The sequence below is a fragment of the Cebus imitator genome, unplaced genomic scaffold, assembly GCF_001604975.1.
Source record: "Cebus imitator isolate Cc_AM_T3 unplaced genomic scaffold, Cebus_imitator-1.0 Scaffold18, whole genome shotgun sequence".
Taxonomy (NCBI): domain Eukaryota; kingdom Metazoa; phylum Chordata; class Mammalia; order Primates; family Cebidae; genus Cebus; species Cebus imitator.
This window is the reverse complement of record NW_016107333.1, coordinates 5,743,091-5,764,013: the sequence shown is the minus strand read 5'-3', so window position 1 is coordinate 5,764,013 and position 20,923 is coordinate 5,743,091. Positions and strand designations below refer to the sequence as shown.

At 45.7% G+C, this 20,923-nt stretch overlaps 1 protein-coding gene across 7 annotated transcripts in view; it reads left to right on the top strand.

The window, feature by feature from the left end:
* Window positions 1–10,682, top strand: part of CNBD2 (cyclic nucleotide binding domain containing 2) — a 68,143-nt gene extending 57,461 nt beyond the window's left edge. For all 7 annotated transcript variants that reach the window (XM_037732883.1, XM_017512970.2, XM_017512958.2 and 4 more), the window contains 2 exons: window positions 2,772–2,941; window positions 10,320–10,682. In XM_037732883.1, the coding sequence (XP_037588811.1) occupies window positions 2,772–2,941; window positions 10,320–10,638 (489 nt within the window). In that variant the 3' untranslated portion in view covers window positions 10,639–10,682. The remainder of the gene's footprint in view (window positions 1–2,771; window positions 2,942–10,319) is intronic.
* Window positions 10,683–20,923: the final 10,241 nt, after the last annotated feature.

Below are 20,923 nucleotides of genomic sequence, written 5' to 3'. Positions count from 1 at the left end.
GGTAAATTCATATATATATTTCCTCCCCAGAGTAGGAGCTGGCTAAAGAGCAGCCGTTTTGGTTTCTGTGCAAAGCCTGGAATTGGCTAGGAGGCTCTTCATGGCCGCTGTACTCAACATGAGACACACGAGGTGCTTCCCTCCCCATAGCACCCTCACATATGCCATCTTTCATAGACCCTCAGCAGCTTTATAGGAAAGGTAGCATAGCTCTAGCCCAGTCTTGCCAAAGAGAGACAAGGCCAGGGCTCAGAACACCGAAGAGTTTGTACGTGGTCGTATTTCAAGGTCTAGAACCCAAATGGTGGAGGTGGGGAGGGTGTTCCAGATCCAGCTTCACATCTTTCAAATTCAGAATCCTTGGAGACATGTGCAGCAGATATTCTCACCTCCATTTCACAGGAAAGCAATGGCCCAGGAGGTACTGCGTGTCCCAAATCACATAAGTACTATTTTGAAATATGGAATCAATCTAAGTGTCCATTAACAAATGAATGGTTAAGGAAAATGTGGGACATATACATAATGGAATATTATTCAGCCATAAAAAGGAATGAGATCCTGTCATTTGCAGCAGTGTGGATGGCACTGGAGGCTGTTACGTTAAGTGGAATAAACCAAGCACAGAAAGACAAATATTACATGTTCTCATTCATACGTGGGAGCTACAGACTGGATCTCATGGAGATAGAGAGTAGATTGGTGGTTAGCAGAGGCTGGAATGTGGAGGAAGAGAGGGAATAAGAACAAAGAAGAATATGCATATATTTATTTCCAGTGAACTATATGCTTAAAAATGGTACAGATTACCAAGACCAGCTCAGCCGTAGAGACCCCCACCCAGGCGGCGCTGAAGGCATTAAGAAGCAGACACCCAGATAGAACAGCAAAGTGGGACTATCCAGGGAGGTGGGGGACAACAGGCTTCTGAGCTGAGAGCCTCAGGGGGCTGACAGTATTCCAGGCTGAAGGCCTCAAGCAGATTCTGACCCACATAGTTATTCTCTCTGAACAGGTGATTATTATTAACAAACAGGTGTTCTGTGTTTTCTCATAGAACCAAGATAAACTAGTCAGGCAGCTGGTGCTTGTTTACCACTGATCAAGGACAAACCAGAAAGTATTCTCCACGAGGGAGCCACGGGGGGCAGGGTCACATATCCCACGCTTAAAGAATTGTTTTAACCGGTGTTTGATATACATATACTGTCTTGCCACTTTAGAATGCCCCAAGTAGTTTTCCACTTGGGGGCAGGGTCGGCTAGGTTTTCCTCATTATCGTTCTTAGCAAACAATATATTTTATCATACACTCAGCATTTCTCAACAAAAGATGGTAATTAGATATGTATATTGCACCTCAACCATAGCAACTTGGATCCAGGATTACTCCCAACCCCAGGTGTCCTCCATAGAGCAGGCTTCTTGATTTATGGCCCTTTTTCTTCTTAAGCCCAACGCAGCTGGCATTAGTGACTCTGGGGCCACTAACGTTTCCTGCCCCTGCCCCTCCTTGCCTGAGCCTTGAGAGGCTGAAGCGTGAGCACTGGATTGGGATTCAGCAACAAAGATTTTAGTCCTGGCTCTGCCTGTCCCAGGGTGTCTCCTTAAAAAGGGGATTATACTCTTCATCAAGGAGGCGAGTATGCCTGTGGACTTCCATCTCCCTTCCACATAGTACAAAGTAGGAATTCAAGCTGAGGAGCAGGAGGGCAGCTCGAGCTGGAGAGGAGGCCTGTGGCCACTGAAGTCTGTGAGGAACGGAGGAGAAACAAGCCTGCAGTAAAAGGTGCGGTGGGTGGCTGCAAAGATAAGGTCTAGAAGAGGACTAGCTGTTTGATTTTTTTTTTTTTTTGAAACACAGTTTTACTCTGTCACCCCAGGCTGGAGTGTAGTGGCACAATCTCAGCTCACCACAACCTTTACATCCTGGGTTCAAGCGATTTCCCTGCCTCAGCTTCCTGAGTAGCTGGGATTACGGTGCCCACCACCATGCCTGGCTAATTTTTGTGTTATTAGTAGAGGCGGGGTTTCACCATGTTGGCCAGGCTGGTCTCAAACTCCTGACCTCGGGTGATCTGCCTGCTTCGGCCTCCCAAAGTGCTGGGATCACAGGTGTGAGCTGCCGCACCCAGCCTGTTTTACTTTTTTTGAGACAGTCACTTGCTCTGTCGTCCAGGCTGGAATGCAGTGGCAGGATCTCAGCTCACTGCAACCTCTGCCTCCTCAGCTCAAGAAATCCTCCCATCTCAGCCTGGGCCTACAGGCATGCACCATCACATCTTGCTAACTTTTGTAATTTTTGTAGAGATGTGGTTTCACCATGTTGCCCAGGCTAGTCTCAAACTCCTGGGCTCAAGTGATCCACCTACCTGGGCCTCCCAAAGTGCTGGGATTACATGTGTCAGCCACTGCAGCTGGCGCCTAGCTGTTTGACTTTTGTAAGTCCTAAGGAAAAGAAAACAGGTTTATCTTACAAAAAGAAGAGCTATAATTGGACGTTGGGGAAAACCTGAGAGCAATAGTGGCATCAATAGATTGCTGGAGTAGGTGGGACAGTGGGGAATGTGATTTAGGTGCTCTTCTAATTCCAACGTCAGAGGAATTCCATGTCATGTAGCAAAAAGGGCCCAGGATTTCTCCTGCCTGTCATTTGCTCAGTGATCCCAGGTAAATTCACCTCCTGTTTAAGGCCTTCTTTTTCCCATCTAGAAAATCTGAGGGCAGACCTGGCCACTCTCTGAGGTCTAACTTTCTGCACCTTTTCCCCAGGGCCTTCACCAGCTCTTCCTTCCGGAGGGTGAACACGACACACGACCCTTCATCCTGTTGAGCCTGGGAAATGAGATGATACGGATAAGGAAGGAAAACTTTTATGAACTGATTGACAGTGATGATGAGATGATAAACAAGTTGTTAAAGCTCAATACTGCATTCCCCAGGTCAGTACTGGAAATGTGCAGGTGAAATGAATGATTTTTCACCTGTTATTTTAGTAAAAGAAAAAGTATAATACTTAATGCTGACAAGGGTGAAATGAAACTGGGAGTTGTTGGTACAGACTAGATAGGCTCAATCCTTTTGGTAACAATTTTAGCATTACATTTCAAGGGCTATAAAACTGTCCCAACACTTTGAGACAGAGATTTATCTGTGAATTTACAGAGTCAAAATACTGAGAAAGCCCCTGCATTAAGATGTTCAATGCAGGGCTGGGCATGGTGACTCATGCCTATAATCCTAGCACTTTGGGAAGCTGAGGCAGGCAGATCACTGGAGGTCAGGCATTTGAGACCAGCCTGGTCAACCTAGTGAAACCCCATCTCTACTAAAAATACAAAATTAGCCAGGTATGGTGGCACATGTCTGTAATCCCAGCTACTCAGGAGGCTGAGGTACGAGAATTGCTTAAACCTGGGAGGCAGAGGTTGCAGTGAGCGGAGATGATGCGACTGCACTCCAGCCTGGGTGACAGAGCGAAACTCTGTCTTAAGAAACAATAAGACTGAACGTGGTGGCTCATACCTGTAATCGCAGCACTTTGGGAGGCTGAGGCGGGCAGATCACCTGAGGTCGGGAGTTTGAGACCAACCTGACCAACATGGAGAAACCCCATCTCTACCAAAAATACAAAATTAGCTGGGCGTGGTGACGTATGCCTGTAATCCCAGCTACTCGGGAGGCTGAGGCAGGAGAATCACTTGAACTCAGGAGGTGGAGATTGTGGTGAGCCCAGATCACACCATTGCACTCTAGTCTGGGCAGCAAGAGTGAAACTCCATCTCAAACCCCCCCCCCCAAAAAAAACAAACAAAAACCAATAAGTCCAGGCATGGTGGCTCATGCCTGTAATCCCAGCACTTTGGGAGGCTGAGGTGGGTGGATCACCTGAGGTCAGGAGTTCGAGACCAGTGTGGCCAACAGAGTGAAAGCCTGTCTCTACTAAGAGTACAAAAATTAGCTGGCTGTGGTGGCGGGTGCCTGTAATCCCAGCTACTCGGGAGATTCAGGCAGGAGAATCACTTGAACCCAGGAGGCGGAGGTTGCAGTGAGCTGATATCGCACCATTGCAGTCCAGCCTGGGCAGCAAGAGCAAAACTCTGTCTCTAATATGACAATAATAATAATAATAAGGCTAGGTGTGGTGGCTCACGCCTGTAATCCCAGCACTTTGGGAGGCTAAGGCAGTTGGATCACCTGAGGTCAGGAGTTTGAGACCAGCCTGGCCAACTTGGTGAAACCCCACCTCTACTAAAAATACAAAAATTAGCTGGGTGTAGTATCTGGTGCCTGTAATCCCAGCTACTCGGGAGATTCAGGCAGGAGAATCACTTGAACCTGGGAGGCAGAGGGTGCAGTGAGCTGAGATTGTGCCATTGCACTCCAGCCTGGGCAACAAGAGGGAAACTCTGTCTCTAAATAAATAAATAAATAAAATAAGATGTTCATAGCAGCCATATTCATAATAGAAAAACAATGATAACATTCACATGTGCCACACTAAGGGGATAGTTTACAAAATTGTGGTGTATTCTTTTGATAGAACATAATTGTTTCATTTAAAAAATGGTAAGCTTAATGGCTCTGTAATAGCAGGATAAAATGGGTGATATAATGATACTAGAAAAGGGCAGTAGAGAATTGTACATGTGCTATGCCCCTGCCTTTGTAAAACACTTACCTGAGAGAAACCTAGAAGGAAATAAGCAAAAATAAGAATGCCTGTGGTAATAATTGTTTTCTCTGGAAGGTGAGACTAAGGGGTACTTTCTGGTTATATATTCCTTTCATGTTTGTTCTTGCAATGCAAATCCCTTGCTTTTTTAAATTTTATTTTTATTATTTTTTTGAGACAGGTTCTCACTCTATTCCCCAGGCTGGAGTGCAGTGGCATAATCATGGCTCACTGTAGCCTTGACCTCCTGGGCTCAAGTGATCCTCCCGCCTCAGTCTCCCGAGTAGCTGGAACTATAGACAGGCACTACAATGCTTAGCTAATTTAAAAAAATTTTTTGTAGAGATAGGGGTCTCACTATGTTGCCCAGGCTGGTCTTGAACTCCTTAACTTAAACAATCCTCCTGCCTTGGTCTTCCAAAGTGCTGAGATTTACTTTTATAATTATTAAAAATAAATATGTATCTTGAAAGAGTAGATAAATTTTACTTTTTCATAGTGTCCAAATTTTCTAGAGTGAATGTTAATGGTTTTATAATAGGAACAAATAACTTTTTAAAATGTAAAAATTGGCCGGGCATGGTGGCTCACACCTGTAATCCCAGCACTTTGGGAGGCCAAGGCGGGTGGATCACGCGGTCAAGAGATGGAGACCATCCTGGCTAACACGGTGAAACCCTGTCTCTACTAAAAAATACAAAAATTAGCTGAGCGTGGTGGCGTACACTTGTAGTCCCAGCTACTCGGGAGGCTGAGGCAGGAGAATTGCTTGAACCAGGAGGCAGAGATTGCAGTGAGCCAAGATTGCACCACTGCGCTCCAGCCTGGCACCTGGCAACAGAGCAGGACTCTGTCTCAAATAAAATAAAATAAAATGTAAAAATTAATTTATTGCCCAGACCAGTGGTCTCCAAACTGTTTCACCTCATACTGCTATTACTTAAAAATGTTCAAGTTTGTACTCACTGGTATGCATATGTAATATAAATAACATGTTAATTTATTTTCATTATATCTACATGTATTACTGTACTTATATATATTATAAACATATAAAAATAGATCTCTTAAAAGAATAAGAGAAAGATAAATATAAATGAAATCCAGGCAAGGTGTAGTGGCTTACGCCTGTAATCCCAACACTTTGGGAGGCTGAGGTGGGCGGATCATGAAATTAGGAGATCAAGACCATCCTGGCCAACATGGTGAAACCCCGTCTATACTCTACTAAAATACAAAAAATTAGCTGGGTTTGGTGGTGTGCACCTGTAGTCCCGACTACTCGGGCAGCTGAGACGGGAATTGCATGAACCCAGAAGGCAGAGGTTGCAGTGAACCAAGATTGCCCCATTGCACTCTAGCCTGGTGACAGAGCAAGACTCTGTCTAAAAAAATATGTATATATATGTGTGTGTGTATGTTTATACATTTCTATGTATATATATAAATGAATATATATATTATATATACATACACACATACATATATATATATATATGTATGTATAAATGAAATGCTACTGTTCACATACTCTAGTAGATCTTGTACATCTCCCTGGGTGACACATCTCTCCACCCCAACTTTGTTTTGTGTGTGTATGTGTGTGTGTGTGTGTGTGTGTGTGTGTGTGCGAGTGAGACAGGGTCTCACTCTGTCATCCAGGCTGGCATGTTGTGGCTCCATCTCAACTAACTGCAACCTCTGTCTCCCAGGCTTAAGTGATCCTCCCACCTCAGCCTCCCTAGTATCTGGGACCACAGGCAGGTGCCACCATGCCTGGCTAATTTTTTTGTATTTTTTGGTTGAAATAGGGTTTTGCTATGCTGCCTAGGCTGGTCTCAAACTCCTGAGCTCAAAGGATCCACCCACCTTGGCCTCCCAAAGTGCTGGGATTGCATGAGCCACTGCTCCTGGCCTCCATCCCCCACTTCGGGACCACCAAGCTGGACTCCTGCAAGAGTCTTATCATGGGTTCCTCTCCTTCAGTCTCCTCCCTGCTGGATTCTTTCTGCACACTGTGTTCTTGTTAAAAACCTAATCTAGTTGTGTTAAACTCCTGCTTGAAACTTTTCAGTGGTATCTCACTGCCTGTAGGATAAAGTCCAAACTCAGTGCTACCTCAATGACCCACCACAGTCTGGCCCCTACTCAGGCTCCCTGCAGTATCTCCTGCCGCATCCAGCCCACTCCAGCAACCCAGGTGGGTTGCCTGCTAGGGGCTGCACATACCTTGCCTTTGCTAGTGCTGGCTCTTTTGCCTGAAATGCTAACCCCAGTCCTGCCCTAACCCTTTGTGATAAATTCCTGCTCATTCTGTAAGATTCATCGTCTGAAGCAAACCTCCTCAGACTAACCCCAGTTTGGGATAAGTACTCCTTTTCTGCACACTCATAATATTCTCTACACAGCTCTGTCATTGACTGTATCATGTTGTCATATAGTTACCTGTTTGCACAGCTCTTTCCCTCCACCTGATTAAATGCTTCAGGAAGGCAAGGCTGTGCATTATCCACCTTTGGTCTCTAGCACCTGTAACAGTACCCAGCATGCAGCAGGTGCTTAATAAATTTTGGCTAAATGTGAATGATTGGGCCATACTCATTGCAGAAAATTAAAAAACACCGAAGAGCGAAAAAGACAAAACCCAAATCATTTGCAGTCCTCCAGCAATGCCAGTTAGCATTTTCTGTATTTCCTTTTAGTGTTTTTCTTCACTTCATGGATATGTACCAAATGTACATTTATCATCATGCTCTGTTTTCATAACAGAGCTCATACTTCTTACACAATTTTGCATCCTCTCGTTTTTCTTTACTTGCAGTGATATTGTGATCAGACATGGTTTTGCCAGCAGGTGTGGGAAGCGAGTGATTGCAATGGTATAGAAAGTAGGTATGAAGGCAGGCAGAGCTGCAGGTGATTCCAGCCCCTGGCCAATAAGCACACAAAAGGATCTCACATGAGCTCTTCATGACCTTGGGCAATGTGAGCTCTTCATGACCTCCTCTAGGCTTCTGACTCCAGTGAGCAACACAAGAAAATTAGAGTAGATCAGTGTTTTTTAAAGTATGGAACATATTCCACAGGAGGCTTACAGGATGACTTCAGGCGGCTTACAGATTGACATTTTTAGTTTTAACAGTTAGGTATTTACTTGTGTGAATTAGAAAAAGCAGCATGACTAGCTTACTAACCCTGTGATCTGACAGATCGTGTTGCTTAAGACAAAGTAAATATTTAAGTAAAAGAAACTGGATAGATTGAAGGAAAATCATTAGTAAATTTAAAGAGCAGAAAATATAGGGCCAACACTGGGGCAGTCTTGTGAGAAAAACAAGCCTAGAAATACTGGTGGTTTCTTCTGGTTCAAGGATGCCACACTTCTCTGATTCCTGGGTACTACCAAAATAGGAAATGGTCATTCAGACCTACCACTCAAAAAAGGGTTTAAGGAGCCTTAGCTCCTTGCATAATGCCTGGCTTGTGATGGGGATCAGTTAATAACTGTTGAATGGAAATTCAGAAAAAGTTTACATAGACTTGAGTGGGGGCAGATGGGACACGCGGCATCTGCCTTGCTCAGTCAGCATTGGCAGCCCTCATCTAGAATGCTGACCCACAGAATTCGGTCTTGTTCATTAATCGTTGAACTCATGGCTTTCTAGACTGCTAAAGCAGGCAGAAAACATATCCATTATCTAGCTCAAATCCCTCATGTTTTAACCGAGGACTCTAAGGTCCTGAAGATCACAGAGCCAGTGGCAGAGGCACCTGTTAGGTGAATAGCTCAGGCTGGATATCCTGAAAATCACCTGTACAGAACACGGGGGGCCACGAGAGATAGGACACATGGCTGCATCCACAAGAAAGTCAGGAAATCTCCCAGGGCCAAAGTGAAGAGGATCACTCAAAACAGACAGATAATGTGAACTAATGCTGGGGATTGCCCAGGAGAGCTTAACGGCATCACGGGCTGATTTTTTTTTTTTTTTTTTTTTTTTTTTGAGACAGAGTCTCACTCTGTCACCCAGACTGGAGTGCAGTGTCATGATCTCAGCTCACTGCAGCGTCCACCCACCAGGTTCAAGTGATTCTTGTGCCTCAGCCTCCCAAGTAGCTGGGATTACAGGCGTGCACCACGACACCTGGCTAACTTTCGTATTTTTAGTAGAGACAGGGTTTCACCATCTTGGGCAGGCTGGTCTCGAATTCCTGAAGTGATCCACCTGCCTGGCCTCCCAAAGTGGTGGGATTACAGGCGTGAGCCACTGTGCTTGTCTATGGGCTGATTTTTTAAAGGCTGAAAGGACAGATGCAGCTTTCAGTTCAAGTAAGACAGGGGATTGGAACTGAGACCCCTGTGTGAAGCCGAGGCTACCCTGTTCAGTGAAAAAGTAGACTAGAAATCACTGTGACCATCAGCATCAGGAAGTGACATGGAGTCTTGTCTGTCTTAGCTTAGTATGTAGGTTAAAAAAAAAAAATCTCTTAAGAATTAGTCATCACATGCTTGTCCCTCCTAGGTTTTGATGAATCCCTTAGGCTCACCCCAGTTTCTATGTTTGTGAAATGGGGTGGTTGTGAAAATTAAATGAGTTAACAAATGTAAGGTGCTTGACACATGGTAAGTTCTAAGTCAGAGTGAGATGTTGTTATTTATTGTGTAAGAAACTGGGAGTTAATGAAACTTTTTAAGAGAGGACTACCCAGCAGCATGCTCACGGGTGTTTAACAACCAGCTCTCTAAGGCGTGGGAGGAGGACCCTGGCTTGCAGTGTTTGCTGATTTCTGTGTTGTAAATACTCCCACCATGGCCAATTTCATACTACCAACCTGCTGCTGCAAGCATGGTGTTGAGAAAAGGTACATACAGTCAGCTTTCGTGAGTGGGGTGGAAGCTAGCTTTGTCATATTGCTGACGCTACAGGACTAGCTTCTGGCCATGCTGACCTCTGGGTTTTTTTTTTAAGCCAATCTCTATGGATCAAAGTTGACTTTATCTTTGTTGATGTGATCTGGCTGGAAGAATGTTCTGACTTGTTAGTGATGTATTCAGCTTGTCTCCTTAGGTAAGGGAGTACAGTTGAGTTAATTGAAGTTTAACACCCCCTTGCTTTGCTGTGGTCTCAGGAGGCTTCAGTCCTTCTTCCACCTTCCTCAGCCTTACTTGCTATGAGGGGAGAGGGCAGGGTGGAGCCAGAGCACCATGACCAGTCCAAGGCAGTCACAAATCTACTGCCTGTCAGTATAAACCTGCCTGTTCTGGACATTTCGCATAAATGGAATTGGGTAATATGTATATACCACACTTTATCAACATAAAATGATTAACAAGCTATTTTACATTCTTTTGTTGTTCTAAGTCTGTGAAATCTGATGTGTATTTTACACTCACAGCACATCTCTAATTCAGACTGGCCGCATTGCAGGTGCTCAGTAGCTACATGTGGGCCATTGCTGCTACATGAGACAGAACAGGCCTAAGGGAAGAAAACTGTGGAAAGGGAAAGGAGCTGAGGGAGAGTCTGGGAGGGGCAGAGAAGTGGGATGAAGCACCATGCGCTTAGGGAGGGGAGAGTGGCAGGAGGCAAGGCTGGAGGGGCGGGACTGGCATGAGACCCTCGGCTTCTGTGCCTGCCCTTTAGTGATGAAGATATGTGCCAGAAGTTCCTCCAGGAGAATAGCTGGAATGTCTTTCGGAAGGATCTGTTGCAGCTGCTAGTGAAGCATCGCCAAAGTCCACCGTTCCCCCCAATCCGGCCCAAGAGGAAAGGGATATACGACCCTAGGTCTGTGGTCCTGAATTTGTGCAGCATCAACAAGACGACTAAACCTTGTTATCCCATTTTTAAGGCGCCCCAAAAATACCTGCCCCCATTGAGGATTGTCCAAGGCATCAAAGCACCTCGGTACAAAATTCAAGAACTCTTGCCTCAGTATAAAAGTGCAGGGGTCCTTATTTAGGACAAATAAAGGATGGTAGATTGGCCACCATGCTTTCTGAATGACCACCATGGGAGTTATGGGACTTGGAGGAGGGGGGCCTGGAGGGCTGAGCTGTGGGTCCAGGGAGGTATTTGGGGGACAGCAATGGGGCCACAGTCTCCCTTGACACTTGGATGGGCTGAGTGAATGGATGGTCAGAGGCTGGGTGTGGATGGGTTAATCACTGGGGATGGTCTCAGGGTAGGAGGGTCTTATCTGATGAGCTGGATGTGGGGAAGGCTCAGATCAAAGTGGTCAAGACTAGGGTTGCAAATGCCTTCCAAGGCCAGACAGGTCATCTAAAGGAGCGCAGCAGCAGGGCTGGGAAGGCAACAGGGAGTGGTGAAGATGCTGGGCCTGCTGTGTAAGTTCCCCATCCAGATGGGGAAGCTACCCCTTAGCCCAGTCAGTCGCTGCCCTGCCAGAAAATAATGCAGGCCTCATATTGTCAATCTGTAGATTCTTCAAGAGAATCAAGAAATTCAATATTTTAGATGATTCCTACTGGTTTTTAAACATGAGTAACTAATTCAGATTGTTTTTAAATAGTGTCAGACAAACCAAACACATATGTGGGTTATGTTGGGCCTACAGGTGGTGGGCTGGATTCCTGTCAGAGTGTGAAGTGAGGCTGTCATTGGTTGGGAGGAGGGTACAGGAGCCAGAGAGACGCTGATGGGGCAGCCTGACAGGGCAGGCATCGGGTCCAGGATGCAGAGTGAGCAGCTGTGATAGAGGAGGTGGTGACAAGGAGGCTGCAGAGTCGGAACTAAAAAGGGCTCCTCATTCTCTCTTCTGGGTCCTTAATCTGGAGCTGCTCATCACTGATCTGCACGTAGAACTCGGGGCTCCTTTCTCCAGCAGCCTCGGCACCACAGACCAAGTGCCAGACACCTCTTTCCCTTTGGGAACCCCATAGGTTAGCTTGAGAGCACTGAGGAGCCTGGCGGAGGCCATGACGGCACAGGAGCCTGCCCACTTCCAAGTCACCTATCCTGTCCCTGGCAAGGCATAGACTCTGAGAAATGCCTGGGCATCAAGCTGGGCACCAGGAGCTCTAACTGTCCCAGATGTGCTTCTGTCTCACTGGACCCTCTTGAGCACTTTGATTCCTTTAACTGTACCTCAGTTTTCCTAGTGGTAAAATGAGCGATTTGGACAAGATCAATGCCTTTCATGAATGCGGGTGAGTATAGTTTGAAAAGCATATTCAACATTATAGTTTTGTTTGTTGTATTTATTTTATCTTATTTTTTGAGATAGGGTCTTGCTGTGTTGCCCAGGCTGGAGTACAGTGGCATGATCATAGCTCACTGCAGCTTTGAACTCTTGGCTCAAGCAATCCTTCTGCCTTAGCCTCCAAAGTAGCTTGGAGTACAGGTGTACACCACCATGTAGGGCTGATTTTAAAATATTTTTGTAGGGACAGGGTCTTACTGTATTGCTCAGGCTGGTCTTAAACTAATGGCCTCAAGTGATCCTCTCACCTTGGCCTCCCAAAGTGCTAAGATTACAGGTATGAGCCTGATAGAATTTGGCTGTGTCCCCACCCAAAATCTTATCTTGAATTGTAATAATCCCCATGTGTCAAGGTCGGAAGCAGGTGGAAATAATTGAATAATGGGGACAATTTTCCCCATACTGTTCTCGTGATAGTGAGTGAGTTCTCACAAGATCTGATGTTTTTATAAGGGGCTTCCCCGTTTGCTCAGCTCTCATTCTCTTGCTGCTATGTGAAGAAGGATGTGTTTGCTTCTCCTTCTGCCATGATTCTAAGTTTCCTGAGGCCTCCCCAGCCGTGTGAAACTGTGAGTCAATTAAATCTCTTTTCTTCATAAACTACCCAGTCTCAGGTGTGTCTTTATTAGCAGAGCCACTACACTGGGACTGTTGGGTGAGTTTAAAAGAAAACTGTTTTCATGTTGCACACCAGAAAAGGAGGAGTATGAAATTTTTCTCTCTGAAGGGGATGTGGATGTAAAGGGTAAAGAAGCAGTGGACTAGGCCAGGTGCGGTGGCTCACACCTGTAATCCCAGCACTTTGGGAGGCCAAGGCAGGCGGATCACCTGAGGTCAGGAGTTTGAGACCAGTCTGGCCAACATGGTGAAACCCCATCTCTACTAAAAATACAAAATTAGCCATGAGTGGTGGCGGGCACCTGTAATTCCAGGCTTAGGAGGCTGAGGCTGGAGAATCACTTGAACCCGGGAGGCGGAGGTTTCAGTGAGCTTCCGAGATTGCGCCATTGCACTCCAGCCTGGGCCACAAGAGTGAAACTCCATCTAAAAAAAAAAAAAAAAAAAACAGTGGACTTATGGATCTTCACTTCCCTGATAGCTCCAGAGTCAAGAAGTCAGGGATGTCTGCAGCAGTCCTGGAAAGGTCGACTGTGACTCACAAGGACAAGGGGTCATTGTTTGGGACCAAGGAAGTTGGGGTGTCTGACCATATTTAGTTTAGGCTGTGGCTCCAAGATGACAGTGTGGGCTTCTTGTTCATCCATTTGAAATTTATTTATTTTTGGAGAGAGTCTTGCTTTGTTGCCCAGGCTGGAGTGCAGTGGTGCAATCTCGGCTCACTGCAATCTCCGCCTTCCAGGTTCAAGGCAATTCTTGTGTCTTAGCCTCCCAAGTAGCTGGCACTACAGGTGTGTGACACCATGCCAAGCTACATGCCTGACTACTTTTTTGAATTTTTAATAGAGATGGGGTTTTGCCATGTTACCCAGGCTGGTCTCAAAATCCTGAGCTCAGGTAATCTACCTACCTTGGTACTTACAAAGTGCTAGGATTATAGGCATGAGCCACCACACCCAGTCTTGAAATTTATTTATTGAGAATTGCAGAGAGAGTCAAAGGACATATGATACATTTTCTGTTGCCTTTTATTTTCTAGTCTAGGGGTCAGCAAACTCCTTTTAAATTTTGTTTTTAATTTTATTTTTGAGACAGGGTCTCTCTGTCACCCAGGCTGGAGTGTAATGGTATGATCATAGCTCACTACAGCCTCAAACTCCTGGATTCAAGCGATCATCCTGCTTCTGCCTCTTAAGTAGCTGGGACTACAGGTGTGCACCACCACGCCTAATTTTTTTTTTAGGAGATTGGGGCACACTATGTTGCCCAGGCTGGAGTGCGGTGGCTATTCACAGGCGCAGTTCCAGTACTGACCAGCATGAGAGTTTTGACCTGCTCCATTTCCAACCTGGGCTGGTTCACCCTTCCTTAGGCAACCTGGTGGTCCTTGCTCCAAGGAGGTCTCCATATTGATGCTGAACTTAGTGTGGACACCTGATGGGCATAGTGCACTACAGCCCAGAACTCCTGGACTCGAGCGATCCTCCCACCTCAGCCTCCTGAGTAGCTGGGACTACAGGCATGCACCATCGTGCCGAGCTTCTTTTGTTTTTGTTTTTTTTTTTTTGGTAGAGACAGTGCCTCACTGTGCTGTCCAGGTTGGTCTCAAATTCCTGGCCTCAAGTGATCCTCCTGCCTCAGCCTCCCAAAATACCAGGATTACAGGTGTGAACTACTATGTCCAGCCCAAATTCTTTCTGTAAGGGGTCAGATAGTAAAAACTTCAGGTTTTCTAAGATGTGATCTCTTGTTATAGCTACTCATGAAAGCAGCTGTAGAAAATATGCAAACAAATGGATGTGACTATGTATCAATAAAACTTTATTTGTGAGAACAGATGGCAGACTAGATTTGAGCTGCAGGTCACAGTTTGCTGACCCTGCTCTGGGCAATAGGGAGCTTGAAGGTTCTTGAGCAGACATGGCATGGCCAAAGGAGGAGAGAGGGGCTGACACGTGTTGAGCACTTATTAGGTGACAGTCACCTTGCTGAGTATCTGACTGTGGAGTTCAGTGACCTGTTGAGTCCTGCAGGCTCTGCCACTTAATGGCTGTTGAGAATTAAAAGAAGTGGTATGCCGGCCAGGCGCGGTGGCTCAAGCCTGTAATCCCAGTACTTTGGGAGGCCGAGGCGGGTGGATCACGAGGTCAAGAGATCGAGACCATCCTGGTCAACATGGTGAAACCCCGTCTCTACTAAAAATACAAAAATTAGCTGGGCATGGTGGTGCACGCCTGTAGTCCCAGCTACTCGGGAGGCTGAGGCAGGAGAATTGCTTGAACCCAGGAGGCGGAGGTTGCGGTGAGCCGAGATGGTGACATTACACTCCAGCCTGGGTAACAAGAGCGAAACTCCTTCTCAAAAAAAAAAAAAAAAAAAAAAGAAAGTGGTATGTGTGTAACAAGGTGGAAGATTTCGTTCACTAAGATTTCTGAGTTCTGCTTCCTGGGAAGTAAGAAAACGCTTCCAGAATAACAGGCAGAACATGTTTTCTAGGGCAGTAATAGGTGAAAAAATAACCTGGAAGAGCAACTGAGGGTGAGGGTACTGAGAAGGGAGAGACTCTGGGCTGGGTTTCAGGAGGTCTCGAGGGGAGCTAAGGAAGTGCAAAGTTCCTGAAGCCACTATGTGACAAAAGAACTTGAGAAGGAGAAATGTCTGAAGAGGACTTCAAGGAGCCCTTCTCTGTGCATTGAGAATGTATCCCTCTTTTGCATTTATTTGAGAAACCAAGTGAACATTTGAATACAATTATAGAATGAGGCAGTACTGCTGTCTCTTTGAATCCAGTAACCAAGCAGGGAGTGGGCAGCAAGAGGTGCTAGTTATATTCAGGATATGGTGTAAAGTCCCCAGCACAGTAAGTGCTCAGCACTCACTAAGTGTTATTCACGTCTTTTGGACCAAGGTCAATTTGATCATTTAGAAACTCTCTTCCCCCTTCAATGGAATAGGAAACTGAGACTTTGGAAGGCTGAGCCCTCATAATCCGTGATAAAGGCTCTCACTGAGCGGATTGGGGTGGGAGGAGCGTGGATGACTTATTACCGAACCTCCACACTCTAAGTGAAGGGTCTCATGGGAATCTGAATGGGCAGCCTCTCAGGGGAAAGTGGAGACAGGGCAGCAAACCATACAAAGCACTGTTTGGGGAAGGTGCTGTTTGGAAAAAGAATGAGTGAGACAGTGTGGGGAAGGTGATGGTGGGGAGTGGGGCTTGTGTGTGAGCATCACCTAACTTCCAGGCTGTGAGCTGCAGAATGAGCACTGGTTCTCAAGTCTTCCTTCCCCCAACACACACACACACACACACACACACACACACACACACACACACAAATAGAATACACACAAACATACACACAACAACATGGGATCAGATTCAGGCAAGAGCCTGGGTGTGGTGGCTCACGCCTGTAATCCTAGCACTTTGGGAGGCTGAGGTGGGAATTCAAGACCAGCCTGGGAAACATAGTGAGACCCTGTCTACAAAAAATATAAAAATTAGCCAGCCATGGTGATGTATGCTTGTAGTCCAAGCTACTTAAGGGGGCTGAGGTGGGAGGATCACTTGAGCCTAAGAGGGCAAGGCTGCAGTGAGCCATGATCGTGCCACTGTTGCATTCTAGCCTTGGTGACAGAGTGAGATTCTCTCAAAAAAAAGAAAGAAAGAAGAATCAGACAGGGGTAGACATGACATGAGTATTTACCTGGGAGAGAAGTTCATTCAGAAGGAGTAAATATGACATGCCTGGTACAAGTGTTTGCAACAAATTACATTTTCAGTGCTCCATAGGTCCTCACTGCCACCTAGGCGCAGATCCAAGGGTCCTGGAAGCCCGCGGTGATCCGTCATGCCTAAGAAGCCAGGGAGAAGGCCCTGGGCTCAGTTACGGAGTACTCAGTGTATGCCAGGCATTGTGTGAGGCACTGCAGAGGCCATCACTTACTCTGAAACTGTTATCTGGCAGCTAACTGGATGGTGGCATGCATTTGACAGATGAGGAGTCTGAGGCCCTGAGAGGGAAAGCTCACTCAGCTACCAGGTGGTGGTTCCAGAAAATCCAGGAAATCCACAGCCCAGCACCCTCTTAGTTAATCAACATTTAAGTATATGGACAGTTATACCACCGTTACTCCTCTATCCCAAATGAGCCACCTATTTTCAAAAAAGGAACTCTGTACACACAGCCCTGAAGCTGTGCTGGGGAGAATATAATTGCCCTCTGAAATTATTTCCATATGTAAATAAGCATAGTCATACTTGGAGAGGCACACCCAGGCGCTCGAGCCAGAAATACAGCCCCTAGTGCTAAAAGCTTGCACTGTTTGGGGGGAAAATAAAAAAACCCACTTGAAAAATAAATGCAGGACATATTGCCAGCATTTGTTATAGGTAGTGTTTAACGTTCATCTTGGGGTTGAAAGAAAGGCATTGTTTAAATCTTCTATTTATTGTATATAATTCCTAGGAAGATCTTTCCTTCCAGTTAATGGGTGAAACGGGTCACTTTGCTCATCTATCTGCAAGACTACTTCATAGGGAAATATTTTCAGGGCGGTACATGTACAGGCCATTTTACCATGATGCCTTTCTACTGCTGGGGGATTTATGGGGCTTAACTGCAAGGGTGCTGAGTTGCTGAATTTGTAATCACTGGTTCAGAGCAGACAATGAGGATGAGTAGCAGTTTCTAGGTAGCTGATAAGCAGCATCAAAGCAGAAACAAAGGTTTTTCACGCCTGCTGCCAAACTGTGGGCTTTGGGGACAGACACTAGAGGGCTGGGGCAGTGAGAGGTGGCAGAGTTCAGATGTGTGCTGTGTGACTCTCGGCCAGCCTCCATCCTTTTCCTGAGCTTCAGGCCTGGCATCTGTGCAATTTGAGGGGTCCAGCAGGTGTTCTGAACGCACAGCCCCCACCCCAGGGACTAAGCAGGGCCCCATCCCTCTCTCTTGTTTTGTCCCCACCTGTCTCGTACTTCCAAAACCACCCACCCCCAACAGAAAATCAGGATCAAGAAAATGGATATTGAACCCCATGGTGACATGTGAAAATGAACTGTGGGTGAGATAATAGTATTTTTTTTCTGAGATAGGGTTTCTGTCACCTACACTGGAGCACAGTGGTATGATCACAGTTCACTGCAGCCTTGACCTCCCCAGCTTAAGGGATTCTTCCACTTCAGCTTCCTCAGTAGCTAGGACTACAGGTGTGTGGCACAACGCCTGGCTAACTCTTTTTTTTTATTATTTGTAGAGACAGGGTTTCACCATGTTGCCCAGGCTGGTCTCGAACTCCTGGTCTCAAGAGATCTGCCTGCCTTAGCCTCCCAAACTGTTGGAATTACAGGGGTGAGCTACCATACCCACCCATAATTGTATTCTATTTCTTGATGTCTGTAATTGTACTGTTATGTAAGAGAATCTCCTTGTACTTAGGAAATATACACTGTAGTACTTGGCAGTTAGAGATAATTTCTTCAATTTACTTTCCAAATTATTCAGAAAATTGTAATATGTACATTTAGAGAGAGAATGGCAAAGAAAATACAGTCAAATGATAACAATTGGCAAATGTGAGTGAAGTGTATTTAGGAATTCTTTTTTTTTTTTTAACTGAGGCGGTGTCTCATTGTGTTGCCCAGGCTTGTCTCAAACTCCTGGGCTCAAGTGCTCCTCCTGCCTCGGCCTCTTTTTTTTTTTTCCCCCTCAAGACAGAGTCTTGCTCTGTTGCGCAGGCTGGAGTGCAGTGGCACAATCTTGGCTCACTGCAGCCTCCGCCTTTCAGGTTCAATTGATTCTCCTGCCTCAGCCTCCCAAGTAGCTGGGATTACAGGTGCCCACCACCACGACCCATTAATTTTTGTATTTTTAGTAGAGATGGGGTTTCTCCATGTTGGTCACGCTAGTCTCTAACTCCTGACCTCAGGTGATCTGCCCACTTTTGCCTCCCAAAGTGCTGGGATTACAGGCATGAGCCACTGCACCCGGCCTTATTTATTTATTTATTTATTTATTTGAGACAGAGTTTCGCTCTTGTTGCCCAGGCTGGAGTGCAGTGGCATGATCTCAGGTCACTGTAACCTCCACCTCCCGGGTTCAAGAGCTTCTCCTGCCTTAGCCCCCCAAAGTAGCTGGGATTACAGGCATGCGGCACCATGCCGGGCTAATTTTGTATTTTTAGTAGAGATGGGGTTTCACTATGTTGGTCAGGCTGGTTTTCAACTACTGACCTCAGGTGATCCACCCACCTTGGCCTCCCAAAGTGCTGGGATTATAGGTGTGAGCCAATACGCCTGGCCACTGCCCAAGCCTCTTTCATTTCTTTTTTATTTTTTATATGTTTTGAGACGAAGTTTTGCTCTTGGCATCCAGGCTGGAATACAATGGTGTGATCTTGGCTTACTGCAACCTTTGCCTCTCAGGTTCAAGTGATTCTCCTGCCTCAGCCTCCCGAGTAGCTGGGATTACAGGCTCCTGCCACTAGGCCTGGCTAATTTTTGTATTTTTGGTAGAGATGGGGTTTTACCATGTTGGCCAGGCTGGTCTTGAAACTCCTGACCTCAGGTGATCTGCCTACCTCGGCATCCCAAAGTGTTGGGATTACAGGCATGAGCCACAGCACCCGGCCACCTTAGCCTCTTAAAGTGCTGTAAGCTACTGCCTGGCCTTAGGAGTTCTTTGAGCCATCCTTGAAATTAAAAACATATTTTTAACTGTAAAATATGTTTTAACTGTAGAATATAAATAACAAAAAAATGTATCATCTTAATCATTTTAAGTGTATAGTTCAGTGGCATTAAGTATTCTCATTGCTGTGTAACCATCACCAGCATCCATCTCTAGAACTCTTTTTTTCTTGCAAAAATGAAACTCTGTATCCATTAAGCAATGACTCCCCATTACCCATTACCCCTTCCCCCTAGTCCCTGGCAACTACCCCTCTACTTTCTGTCTCTATTAAATTGACTACTCTAGGTACCTATATAAGTGGAATCATACAATATTTGTCGTTTGGGGGCTGGTTCATTTACTTAGCATGTTGTCCTCAAGGGTCATCTATGTTGTAGCATGTATCAGAGTGTCCTTCCCTTTTAAGGCAAATCAATATTCCAATTTATGTGTTTATACCATATGTTGTTTATCCATTCATCCACTGATGGGCACTTGGGTTGCGTCTACTTTTTGGCTATTGTGAATGATATTGTTACGAACATCGGTGTGCAAATATATCTTCAAGACCACTGCTTTCAGTTCTTTTGGTTATATATCCAAAAGTGGGGTTGCTAGATCCTATGGCAATTCCATTTTTAATTTTTTGAGGAACTGCCATATTTTTCATAGTGGCATTATCATTCTTGCAATTTTAAGTGTGAAATTATTTTAAAATAAAATAAAAATTACAACAGAAAAAAGGAAGATGAAGGACGCTAATATGGATATGCATAAGTATTGGCTTTAGTTGGCTTTATAATTAAATAAAAATTGATTTTTAAATTTGTGGAAGCTGGGCATGGTGGCTCAGACCTGTAATCCTAGCACTTTGGGAGGCTGAGGCAAGCGGACTGCTTGAGCTCAGAAGTTCAAGAGCAGCCCTGGAACATGGTGAAATCCTGTCTCTACAAAGAAATACAGAAATTAGCTGGACATGGTGGCATGCACATGTAGTCCCAGCTACCCAAGAGGCTGAGGAGGGAGGATCGCTTGGGCCTGGGAGGCAGAGGTTGCAGCTTGCAATGAGCTGAGATTGCAGTGAGCTTCGGTGACAGAGCCAGACCCTGTCTCAAAAAAAAATTTTTTTATAAGCTCTTTGATATCCAGAATGAGGCGGGACGCGGTGGCTCACACCCGTAATCCCAGCACTTTGGGAGGCTGAGGTGAGCGGATCATGAGGTCAAGAAATCAAGACCATCCTGGCCAACATGGTGAAACTCTGTCTCTAAAAAAGAAAAAAAAAAGATATCCAGAATGAAAAGAGAAGCATATTATTTATTGGACAATTAAGATGAAGAAAATGGAAGAAGTCACTATCAATCTGTGTAAGCATTAGCCATCATAATTACAAAACCTGGCTTTTACACACCTATTAGAATAGCCAGTCAGGTCTGAAAACTTCAGAGATTGTGTTCAAAAAAAAGAATAGCCAGTCTGGGTGCACTGGCTCACGCCTATAATCCCAGCACTTTGGGAGGCCGAGGTGGGCAGATCACCTGAGGTCAGGAGTTCGAGACCAGCCGGACCAACATGGAGAAACCCCATCTCTACTAAAAATACAAAATTAGCCGGGCGTGGTGGTGCGTGCCTGTAATCCCAGCTACTTGGGAGGCTGAGGCAGGAGAATTGCTTGAACCCGGGAGGCAGAGGTTGCAGTGAGCTGAGGTTGCGCCACTGCACTCTAGACTGGG